Source organism: Carassius auratus, chromosome 21 (assembly GCF_003368295.1).
Source record: "Carassius auratus strain Wakin chromosome 21, ASM336829v1, whole genome shotgun sequence".
Lineage (NCBI taxonomy): Eukaryota > Metazoa > Chordata > Actinopteri > Cypriniformes > Cyprinidae > Carassius > Carassius auratus.
Genome location: NC_039263.1, coordinates 8981987 through 8994768, shown reverse-complemented (window position 1 = coordinate 8994768; position 12782 = coordinate 8981987). Strand labels below are relative to the sequence as shown.

The following is a 12782-nucleotide window of genomic DNA, read 5'->3' as shown; positions in this document are numbered from 1 at the left end:
TTCCATTCATACATGACACATCCTGGCCAGGATTTTAATATTGCCTAAAATATCCAGGTATTGGCTGTTTGCACATTGCTGGTTGATCATTGTGTGAACAGAGTAGATGACTCATTATGCTTTCGAATCGCTCTTGCACCAACTTTGTATGAACGAACAAAAATATTTGCATCGCTCTGATCATTACTTTTGATCTCACTTTCTCACGCACAGCCCCATGATTGGTTGATTATGTCCAATACCTGCATGTTATTGGTCAAACATCTTTGGATTCTTTAGGCAATATTAAAGGTGCATATGACCAATATAGTCTATAGAAGTTTGTGGTTGGTAAGATGTTTTAATGTTTTTCACCGAGGCTGCATTTATTTGATCTAAACTACATTAAAATAGTAATACTGTGAAAGAGTTATACAGTTTAAAATATTTTTCTATACTAATGTATTTTAAAATGTTATTTATTTATTTGGTGGCAAAGCTGACCTTTCATCAATCATTACTCCAGTATTCCGTGTCACATAATCCTTAAAAAAATGATTTGATACTCAAAAATATTTCTTATTTTACCACAAAATATTTATATATTAATTTAGTTACTATTTATTATTTTTAGAATTCTTTGATGAATTGAGACATTTTTTATAAAAAAATCATATAGTCGTTACTGTTACTTTTCAATTTAATGCATCCTTACTGAGTAAAAGTATTAACTTAAGTTCGGTCTGGAAAAAGGAAAATATTTAAAACTAAACTGCAGGGCAAAACTGGGATGCCACATATCTGAATGGAATTAAAGATCTGGATTGGCTTGATATTCTTTTTTGAAAATAGGAATTAAGAAAGGGTACCAAGTATCCTGAGCTTGGCCAGAAACATCAGTGATATTCCTACTGGTAACCCAATGCAGTAGTAACAGATCAAGTTGGACAATGCTGCTATCTTCTGCTTCCCAGCACCCAGAAGAATCCCTGAACACACACACTAAAAGACAAGACAAACTAGTCTGTTGTAGAGATATTGAGACTTCAGCGTAATCAGTAAATTACATAGTTTCACAAAACGTCCGGGTACGTATGGTAACCCTCGTTCCCTGAAGGAGGGAACGGAGACGCTACGTCTGTGTCCGACGAATATGGGAAATCACTTCAATAGACCAATCTACTTTGAGTGTAAACTAAACGAGCCAATGCACATTGGCATGCAATTATTGCATCCAGCTGCTGCTGATCACTGCGTGAATATAAGAAGGCAGCAGGTGCAATGCATACCAGTTTTTAGCTGAGGAGCCAAGCCGGGGACCCGGCAGCTTAGCGGCGGTACAGCAACCATGGCGACGGGATGTGGCGTCTCCGTTCCCTCCTTCAGGGAACGAGGGTTACCATACGTAACGGAGACGAATATGGGATCCCTGTCAAAGCGCCATGGGTGCTGCCCCTTCCAGTGCCCTGTGCGAGCCGCCTGCGCCCCTATTAGGTGTAGGCCGGGGATCAGAACAAGTAGCCCCACTCACTGTTGTCAAAGTACTACTTCACTGGAACTGGTAGTACTTGTAGTACCGCTTGGAACCGGGACACTGTGGAAGCCCCATCCTTCCCGAAGGAGGTCTCGGAGGCAAATACACATATAGCATCCGTTTAGGAGTATACTGAGAAATTTGAGGTGATTAAAACCCTCTTGGGAAGGCAGAAGTCTGCCGGGGAAACACGGGCTCTAAGGCTATACCGTGGACTATACACATACGAGTACCGATTAGGTCTCAATATGGAACCCACCCTTCCATGGTTCTTATGGATTCATCATGAAGGTCTGGCGCAGGACGTTCCGTCGCATCCAGCAACTTAGGGTGATGGAGGATCTCAACAGGGTCTACAGTACGGACACTCTGGAGCAGTTTAAGCAAGCCGACACTAAGCAGGGCCTCTCAGTGCCACTACCCGTTTGAGGTGAGAACACAGGAGGATACCAGCCTTACACGAAGGCTATAGAACCTAGCGAATGTGTTAAGGGTCGCCCAGCCCGCAGCTCTACAAATATCTGTCAATGAGGTGCCACGAGCCAGCGCCCAGGAGGATGCAACACTTCTAGTTTAGTGAGCCTGAACGGGAAGGGCACACCCTGAGCATGATTAGCCAGGGTTATGGCATCCACAATCCAGTGGGCCATCCTCTGCTTAGAGACGGCACTCCCCTTCTGACGGCCTCCATAACAGACAAAGAGCTGAAGCTTTGTGTCCGGTCTACGTAGCACCTTAGGGTAACACTGACCGTGCACGTTCCTCTGTGAGGCGTGCTGTCTGTGCGACCAAATCCAACTCCATACCAAGAGAAGAGATCCTCTGCCTCAGCGAGGACCGAATCACATAGCCAAGGCTGATGGTCCGCAGAAGCCAGCAAGACGGGCTGGGTAGCACTGACCAGGCGCTTAAAATCCATACAAGTGGGACCAGCGGAACCACAGCCGTACCCGCAGTGGGGCAGCGAGGTGGAACACAGGGACCCAACTTGGGCAGCTTGGCCGGAGTGTGGTGTGGGGTGCACGGCTCACCTGGTTCCACGGGTTGGCAGAGGGTGCATGAGTAGGGCCTTTGTTGACGCTCTCGAACTGCCCGCTGCTGCCATCTGGTGAAGGAGGAGGATGAGTGAGGTCCGGAGCTTGTAGGAACTGAAGGACCTTCACAAGGGTGGTCACGCCCCCCAATAGGCCGGTCTGGGACACAGGGGAATTGAGGAACCGGACCTTGTCGGAGTCCCTCATGTCTGCCAGACACAGCCAGAGATGGCTCTCCTGGACCACAAGCATGGACATCGCATGACCCAGGGAACTTGCGGTGACCTTCGTCGCTCGGAGCGTGAGATCAGTGGCGGTTCGGAGTTCCTTTAGAACTTCTGGGTCGTGATAACCCTTGTGCAGGTCCTTCAGTGCCTTAGCCTGGTGCACCTGCAGTAACGCCATGGCGTGTAAGGCGGAAGCAGCTTCCCCGCAAGCTGCATAGGCACTGCTGGTCAGACCAGACGAATGCCTACAGGCCCGGGAAGGAATCGTGACCATCACCCGGTGCCAGGTAACGACCGCACCCAGAAACGCACGGGTGAAATGGCATCCTTAAAATGACGTCTTTAAAAAGACGCACCCGTGGAGCTCTTTTAGAGAGAATTTGTTCTTTTAGGAATGCTCTTTCAGTGCTGAGACGCACAGGGGAGATGGCCGCTTGCCACACGACAGGGGATAGTGCAGCCTGAAGTGTGCAACCCATTTGATACTGGAACGACCACCACTGTAGCACCGTCCGGCCAACACAGGAAGCTTCCTAGAGCGTGCTGAACTCGCAGTTCACCGTAGACACAGTCAAGGTAAGCAGAACGCCAGAAGAATTGCACCTGCTGCCTTCTTATACTCACGCAGTGATCAGCGGTAGCAGGATGCAATAATTGCATGCCAATGTGCATTGGCTCATTTAGTTTACACTCAAAGTAGATTGGTCTATCAAAGCGATATCCCATATTCGTCGGTTGCCGACATGGCATCGAGAGTGACCGACTGAAAGGAAAACAAGTTTATCACTCATAGCTACTGTAATGATGGAAGACAGAATATAACACAATGCCAGTTAAAGTATATGACCTGAAGTTCAATCACAAAGAATATATGTATTAAAATTATTAATTTGTGTACCCTTCCTTTGAATGCATAAAAATTATAAAACAATTCAAACTTACCACGAGAGCATCAAAAAACTGCAGGAAAACGTACAGGGTGAGAATTTCCGAGACAATTTTCACTATGCTCCTGTTAGATTAAATCAAGAAGTGAGAACTGCAAAACAACAAAAGAAAAGCTTCACTCTCATTGCTAAAATTAGCATTGATTTATCTGTCATCCTGATACTTTTATTTATCTTACGAAGAAAATGATCATGATATCACTTCATCTATAATAATCCTAGTTTTATCATAACCCAATAATGTGTGTATTAGTTATGAGAGAAACAAACATACTCATCAGAAGTGAAGATGTATCCCACTACTGACTTTGAGGAACCCATCACGATTCCCTGTAAAATAGCCAAAACTCCTGCAATGCAGTGAAGGTTTAAAGGAACTTTCCTTCTGGATGCTTATTGTAAGTTATATACTGTTTACTAAACTTTATTGTTAGCACTGTGTATATCTATATTCTACTGACCTGAGATCATAAGAGTAACTTTACTTGTGATCAGGGCCCTGTTAGTGTCTCCAGCTCCCAGCGCATTTCCCACACGCACACAAGCGGCCGCGTGCACACCTAATGGAAACTGAACATAAAATATTTTTATTAAAGAAGCAAATGTTCACACATTAAAATTAACAAATAGAATTTAACAGGATAATTTGTTTGTAAAGCATCTGTTGCAGACAATTTTTGAAGGTTACCATATTAGACCAGTAGGTAGCGATAAAGTTGTGGTAATTGTTTTGGAGCATTACAAACAACTGAGGTGAATCTTTGAAACCTAACAATAACAAAAGGTTTGTCCATGTCAAACTTGCAGGAAAAGCTTTGTTATAGAGACTTCTGCCTCGGTTAGACATTAAGTCCTTAAAAAGATCTCAAATCATCTCCCCTTTTTCTTCAGTATTGATAATGAAAGTTCTTTCACATTAAGGGTGATAACTATAAAAAAAAATAATGATGATGATCTTACCATGTAAGTAATGGCCCCCAGCTCCAGCAACACATGTTGAGCAGCAAGATCCACCTCCCCCATCATTCCTGCCAATCATCAGGGGGAAAAACATAAAAGTATGAATGGATGTCATTTAATTATATGTTAGTCACCTTTATTTATATAGCGTTCATTAGCTATATAGTTTTAAAATATTTATTTTTGTCTGATTGTGGCATTGTACAACTCAAATGTAGTAAGGCAATTTATGAGATTATAAAACAACTGCAAAACAATTGTGCACTTCCACCTGGGGGAATAAAAAGATTAACGAAAAACTGTCTGTCAGGTATTTAACGTGATTGCAGAGGGACTTTGGTTGAAGACCAGTAGGAATATTTTAACCCTATAAACCCTACTGTATTATATTTTATATGGAAATGTCTAAAGCCTCAATTTGTTCAAAACCTGTTATACACAGTCTTCCATTCAGTCTTCTGTCATCTGATTTTTATTTTTTTGATAAACATCTTTTAGTACAATTGTAAAAATGCTCACCTTCAGGTTGTGGTACACGTCTTTTTGTGTAATCCTTACATATCTTAATAAGTAAATGTAAGAATACCTTTCATATTGTTAGAATTGTTTCAGAATGAATTGAAACAACTTAGGTTCACTTGATTATAGTTAAAATATCTAATTGATTTACATTAAATTACATAAAAATTTCATTTTACTTTTTGGTCATAAATATCAGCAACTGCACCAAATAGCATAACTCGATCATGTTGGGTCTCTGAATAAAACTGGGGTGGTGTTTGTTTTTCTTTCTTTCTTTCTTTTTTTAATTGTGATTATGAGCTCTGTATTCTCCCATATCATACATGGGCCATAAAAGCATGATTTATTAAAATATGTTACTATTACAGTTAATAAGAAATACAAGAGAACACAGATATGTGAAACCTACTTCACACATCTACACACCTGCAAGGAAACCTCCAATATCATAGACCCACCACTCAAAACAGAGCATGAGAGTGCTGGGAATAGCCAGTTTCATGTAAGAGCCCCACTCCTGCAGTGCTGCAGTAGACCAGCCTGTAGAGGGCGACAAAGGCAAACACACATTCTTTTAATCGCAACAGCAAGACTACTCATACAGTATACAGTACATATCTCTTGTCATCATTGACTGACTAGCTATGCAGAATAATTGCATTTGTTATCTACTGTATATGTTTTTTTTTTATGTTTTCCTATTTACAGTGGTCATTGTGGGATTTGGACATTTGGGAAAACAGCCTCACAAATAAACAACTAAGTATTTTCTGTCACTGGAAAATTGCCAAGCAAAATTGATTCTGAGGCACTGTTAACTGAGTCCTTTCGACCTTTGGAGAAGAGTTAACTCAGGCAAATCGACCTATAATTAAAATCATTCTCAGATCCTGCATGGTTATAGATCCAATAGTCATATGTTTCAATATTTATTCATCAGCTGAGCTGGTAAAAATTAAATTAAATTAAATTAAATTAAATTAAATTAAATTGGTTCCAACAATATAATTTCTCTATGCCGGTATTGTTATCATTGTGGTGAGGATTCTGGTGTTCTTTTAAATTAGTTTAAAAATATATATTATTGTTATCGTTATAATTTGCATTGGATAATGTTCTCGGCCTTTGGTCTGAAATTAGCTTCAATTCCAGTATCAGTGCTACTGTAGGTCTTATTTTACTATTGTATTCAAATATATCAGATGAGGCATCACTGACTGCACTCCCACTTGTAGTCTCTGCATAAATTGCTGCTCATTTGTATACATTGTAGCTCCTCTAACATTGTTGCATTGTTAATGTCTCTTTAACTCACAGCCATTAAAAATGTATCACTTTGTCAATGTTGAATGTGAACACCCTCTTAGTGTATGATAATTATAGTTGGCTTAATGTAAAAATTGTATAAGTAGAGTAAGTGACCCCATAATGACATAAAAGCAAACTTGAGTGTCTCTGTGTGTGCAGCTCTCCATATATTCCTCACCACCCCAGGTGTTCAAATGCAGCTTTTTCCAGCGTATGTAAGCAAACAGCAAGAGGCAGATGGAGATCTGTGAAACACTGTTGGCTGCAGCAGAACCCCTGCAGAGACACAAGCAACTGCTTATACTAAAGATAATTTATTTCCTGGCTTATGGTCATCACAAATCTATAAAGCATGTACTGCTGTTTAGTATTGATAAAATTAGCAGTAATCATACATACATCACTCCCAGTTTCATTGAGTGAAGAAGGATGTAGTTTGTTGCTACATTTAAAACATTGGCAGCAACTGCTGTGTACAGCTGTGGCAGGATGATGCCCTGAAATATGACAATACATTATCTTTTGTGTTTATATATATTTTGCTGTCTTTTGTCCAGTGCAGAATCTTGTGCTTACTGAGAGGTTGTACCTGGTTTTGCAGATAAGACACCTGCAGATGGTGCAGAAACATGGCCTAGGAAATTGAAGAATGGACAGTAAAAGTCATCAGTACTGTCAGCATTAGGGAAGCTTGTGACAGTGACTGTATGTGTGGCTAGGCTGTTTAAAATGTACGTCTTGAACATAATAAAGAATTCGACAGGAAACATTTTGGTTAATGACCAAAAAATTGTCCTGAAGTGTGAGCAGCACAAGTGTAGACAAAATGCATATTACATTTACATTTAGTCATTTAGCAGATGCTTTTATTCAAAGCGAGGACAATAAAAAAAATTAAAAAAGAGAGAAAAAAATAAAGAAAGCAAAGCAAAGATATACAAGTTCTATAACAAGTCTCAGTTAGCTTTACAAAGTACACATAGCAAGGTTTTTTTATTTTTATAATATAATAAGTAGAAAGAAAAAAATACAGAATAGAAAAATAGAAATAGAATAGAGAATTCTAGAGTTAGAGGGTCAAATAAAAATGGAAGATATGTGTTTTTAGCAGATTCTTGAAGATGGCTAAGGACTTAGCTGCTCGTATTGAGTTGGGAAGGTCATCCCACCAGGAGGGAACATTTCATTGAAAAGTCTGTAAATGTGATTTTGTGCTTCTTTGGGATGGCACAATCAAGCGATATTCACTTGCAGAACGAAAGCTTCTAGAGGGCACACAAGTCTGAAGTAATGAATTTAGGAAAAGGGGTGCAGAGCCAGTGGTGGTTTTGTAGGCAAACATCAATGCCTTGAATTTTATGCGAGTAGCTATTGGTTGCCAGTGCAAATTGATAAACAGAGGTGTGACGTGGAGTCTTTTTGGCTCATTTAAAATTAATCTTGCTGCCACGTTCTGGATTAATTGTAAAGGTTTGATAGAACTGGTTAGAAGACCTGCCAAGAGAGCATTGCATTTGAAATTATACTCTAGATAACAAGGCCAACACAGAGATGAAAGTACATCCACAGTTGTGTTATTTTTGTACAAATGTTGTTATACTTACAGGAACAGCAGGGAGGAAAGCCATAACATACAGCTGTGCAGTGCTGAAAAAGGAGCATAAGAGTCTATGAACAGTGTGGTACCCCAAAAAAGCAGGATCATTGACACTCCATAAATAGGATAGAATTTGGTGTCCTATTACTTTTTTTTAAGCATTAAAGCACAAATCAAATGTTTTGTGTGTGTGCGTGTGTAAAACCATTATATCCCTTGTTAGAAAAAAGTAATTTTAGTATTACAATCATGTACTTAAATGTGCTTTATTTTCTAACATGAAATTAATTTGGATGCATCCTGAAGTGATGCAAAAACTACCCAACTAATACTGCAGTCCTCAATTATATAAACTTATAGGTCATATGCAGACCTATGTAGATTTACATTTATAAATTTATTCCACAGACCTACAGCTCTTTGTAGCCTATTTCTCAGAAGCTTTAATTCTCTCAAAATTTAAAGACGTATAGTGATATTCTGTTCTTCTGGCACAACACACTGCTTTCACTACATAAATATGATCCTCTATCTAAAGAAAAAACTAATAATAATAATAATTTGTATGGTAATATCATAATATGGTAATAGGTACCATACTAAAAGTTCTGATTTAATAATCTAGTACTGGATCAGTCTGACCTGGCCACCTCTGGCTCTTGCCTCAGGGTGAGTAGTATTGACTCAGCATTGATGAGTATGGCCCAGCATGGCAGGCAGAAGAGTAAGAGGATAAGAATGCTTCTCTGGAGAATCTCCCCCACACGCTTAAGGTTCTTACTGCCAAATGTCTGGACATCAACAATAGATAATTAGTTCATAATATAGGTTAACTTAATGCCAAAAAACTCTAGATGTGCAAAATTAAGGTTGGTTCACCCAAAAATGAAAATTTGCTGAAATTTTACCTCAGATCATCAAAGTAGATGAGCTTGTTTTTTCATCAAAACAAATGTGAATTATGTAGCATTACATAATTCGCTCACAAATGGATCATTGAATTGAATTTACAATTCCAGTCATTAAGGCACTTTAACATAAAAATTTAAATGGTCAAAATATGTGTATGTGATTCATAATACTGCTTCCCCCAGAAAGTCCATATCCCTGCTGTTTTATTACATCAAAATATATATATATATATTTTTTTTTACAATAGTTTTATATTTATATTTTCACTTGTAAACAGTACTTTATCTGTGGATATTTCTCTTTTGGCCTGGGGGTGAGAGCATTTTAGGCAGATTTAAATAGTAGTATTAAGTTAGTAAGATATTTTGCATGTTGGTTGAGATTTTAATGGCGATATAAATAAATGCTCAAAAAAGTATAATTAATAAGTGAATTGTTTGATCTCTCAATGTACAACCTGCCAATGTCAGAAATACAACCACCTAAAAACTAGGTTTTGAGGGTATTATACAAACAATGGGCTATTAAGCATATCTGCTGCATATCTGCTGGCAGGGTAACACATATCATTCCTTGAACCATGTTTAAGTCCGCATCAGTTAAGACTACCTGAGAGACTAGTGTGTCACATGCGAGGGCCAGACCGCATCCTGTGGCTGTTGTGGTCACATTAATAGTCTGAGGGAGACAAATGATGATTTAGCAGTGCAATTACCAAACACTCTCTCCTTATATCACACTGCTTCCTTCATGGAGATACAGATATTGGATTTTCAATTGGATCAACTTCAGAAGCACTCCTTGAAACAGGAATTAGTCTTGGTCTCCCAAAAAACAAAAACAAACAAACAAAAACAAACCAACAAACAAAAAATTATATATATATATATATATTAGGGGTGACCCCAAATACTCAACGATTTGATGCTTCAATTCACAGGAGCCTGATTTGACTACCAATGTCATAGTCCAATATTTGATGCTTCGATTCAGGAGCCTGATTCGACTACCAATGTCATAGTCTAATATTTGCAGGATGTTATGAGCGCTCAAATGTCTGATTTCACGTAGAACCCACATAGCAAACAGACTTGGCACAAATGTGGCCTCAAGCTGGCACTGCTGGCCTAATGTCTGCAATGGCATGTACCCTTTCAGCCACAGCTGGGCCATGTGTGGAAATGACGGCACGGCGGGGATCCGGCAAACAATATCTGGGCCGATTGTTGGTGGGAGGCGTGTGGGCCAGATCAGTCAGGTGATATGTGGCCCAAATCAGGCTAAGATCTGGCAGCATATTATGTGACCCATGATAAACAAGATAAATACAATATTGCATGATAATGGTTAAATAATCACAGACATTTTAATGAAGTGTAGTATTGTTAAAATGAAGTCTTTGAAATGGCAAATCAAAACAGAATGAAACATTATCATTTCAAAATTAAGAAAATCAGTCAAGTGCATTAAACTGCACTTAATTACAATTTTATTACATTTTATATTATTATTCTTGGTACAAATAATCTTAGAATCCTTACATGAAGAGAGAGAGAGATAGAGAGAGATCATTTAACTATTATCTTGTAATATTTATTTGTTTTTCCATGGGGCACATAATTTTTATTAGTATGCTGCCATGCACAAGCATTAAATAAAATGATCGTGATTTAAATCCTCTGTTTCCATGTGATGCTTGGTGTGAGGAACAGATCCAAATCACAAACCACATTCATCAGCGATATGTATCTCCTTCCTCTGTAGCTATAGTAACAATTGAAAAAATTGCCATTAAGAAGTTTTACAACAAGTTTTACTGCAACGATATCAAACGCTCATTGGCTTTCGCCGGTTTCGTCAAAGATTACGACATGCCGTGTTTCCGGTAATGCGTGTTTTGAACACGGTTGGCCACCAGATGTCACTGTATGTTTGTTTGAGCCATAGACAGTAAAATAAATGGACACAGCGACGCCATTGGATTCAACAAGGGGGGCAGGGTTTCATATTTTATTGAAGCAGCCCTGGGCGCTCGTCATTGGCTAGCGGACTCCCACCTGCTGTTAGCATTCCATTGACTCCCATTCATTTTGGCATTACTTTGACTGCGAATAACTTTACATCTGAAGTGTTTAAAGACTCCATTTGTCCATTAATTATTTCTAAAGAAACACAAAAATGTATAAAAGGCTCCATTACCATAGAAGCAGTTTTTGTAAAAATAGGCTAACGATTGCGGCATAACCAGGAGGAGAAGCTCACAGGCAATGTTTTACTGTCTATGAGGCTATCAGGGGGACGTGGAGGCATAAAGTCAAGGGAGATCAGTTATAAAAATACTTGCTCCTGTTCACACTCGCCTTCTCTGCAAGATTTGGTGGGTGATTCAGATTTCTCTTGGCACAGTGATCAGAAGACTTACAATTGTCAGACAGGTTGCTCACGTGACATCTACATCATCAAGCTCAGTTTGAGTCTGTGCAGTACGCTCAACCCAGCTTTATTTCTGTATTGTAAACGAAGTAATGCAGATTTTATTTTTGTCCAAGACAGTCATTCTTGTGAATCGGACAACAATTTCTGGAAAACTCAGTGGGGTAATTCAATCTACAAAGTCGTTTTAATAATGCTTATTTGATTATAGCTGGAGATTTTAATGAAACCCCTGACGATGCACGTGATAGATTTCCTAAAAGAACTACCTCTAATTCACATGATAATATTATTTTATGGTTGTGTGAAAATCTTTCAGTGGTAGATGCTTGGCGTTTCTTTAACTCTGGTTTTAGAGGCTTTACTTGGTCGAACAAATCAGGATCACTTAAAGCTAGAAAGCTTTTTCTCATTTCTCATGCTATTTGAAAGATATCCATACTGTCAATCCTCAGTTTGCCCTGTTTGCTGACTACATGTTAATTTATTTGAATCTTGAATCTTAACAGTAAGTTAAATAGAACCAGGGGTTACTGGAAATTTAACAGTTGTCTTTAGGAAGACGCCTATTTTAATGATAGTATAATTCAACTGGCTAATTCTAAGTAATACTCTAGTAATACTGAGAACCCTGGCTCTAGCTGGGAGTTTTTTAAATTTACAGTTAGAGACCTTGCTTTTAATAGAAGTAAGCAAATCAAAAGAGAAAAAAACATTAAAGAATTAGAACTTATTCATAGATTAAGTGTGTTAATGCAGAATGAAAATCCCAGTTAAGAGGATGTGGTAAAAATGAGCACGTCATTTGCAAATTGAAAATATGTACACAGAAACTGCTAAGGTTGCTTTAATACACTCTAGAGCAAAATGGATCGAGAAGGCCGAAAGAAACATTAATTACTTTTTTGCTCTTGAAAAAAGAAATCGTAAAAAGACATATTCACTCTGCTTTAAACATTAATAGTGTTTTATGTACAGATCCAGGAATGTTTCAACTTTGGTTTACTCTTTTTATAGAAAACTGTACACTTCTGACGAGTTTCTTTTGAGTATTTGTGATAAAATTTCAGGTATTAAGGATGACTTTAAGCAACTTGTAATTCTGGTATCTCTATAGTTGAAATGGAGGATGCACTGAAATCTATGAAGAAGGGAAAATCTCCAGATACTGATGGCTTATCTGTTGAATTTTATTTACATTTTTGGGACATCTTAAAGCAACCTCTGCATAGTTTGTTGAAAGACTGCATTAAAAAAGGAGAGATGACTCCCTCAATGAAGCAGGGTCTTATTTCCTTGATCCCCAATACTGATAAAGACCCACTTTTA

The 12782-nt window shown here is 38.7% G+C and overlaps 1 protein-coding gene across 5 annotated transcripts in view; it reads right to left on the bottom strand.

The window, feature by feature from the left end:
• Positions 1 to 12782, bottom strand: part of slc47a1 (solute carrier family 47 member 1) — a 32658-nt gene that overhangs the window by 8480 nt on the left and 11396 nt on the right. For 2 of the 5 annotated variants that reach the window (XM_026195737.1, XM_026195740.1), the window contains 12 exons: positions 9630 to 9698; positions 8751 to 8899; positions 8116 to 8158; positions 7101 to 7145; positions 6911 to 7008; positions 6690 to 6787; positions 5630 to 5743; positions 4682 to 4749; positions 4183 to 4291; positions 3996 to 4071; positions 3717 to 3786; positions 849 to 981 (listed from right to left, as the gene is read on the bottom strand). In XM_026195737.1, the coding sequence (XP_026051522.1) occupies positions 849 to 981; positions 3717 to 3786; positions 3996 to 4071; positions 4183 to 4291; positions 4682 to 4749; positions 5630 to 5743; positions 6690 to 6787; positions 6911 to 7008; positions 7101 to 7145; positions 8116 to 8158; positions 8751 to 8899; positions 9630 to 9698 (1072 nt within the window). The remainder of the gene's footprint in view (positions 1 to 848; positions 982 to 3716; positions 3787 to 3995; positions 4072 to 4182; positions 4292 to 4681; positions 4750 to 5629; positions 5744 to 6689; positions 6788 to 6910; positions 7009 to 7100; positions 7146 to 8115; positions 8159 to 8750; positions 8900 to 9629; positions 9699 to 12782) is intronic. The other 3 variants (XM_026195739.1, XM_026195741.1, XM_026195738.1) reach the window with 2 other exon arrangements.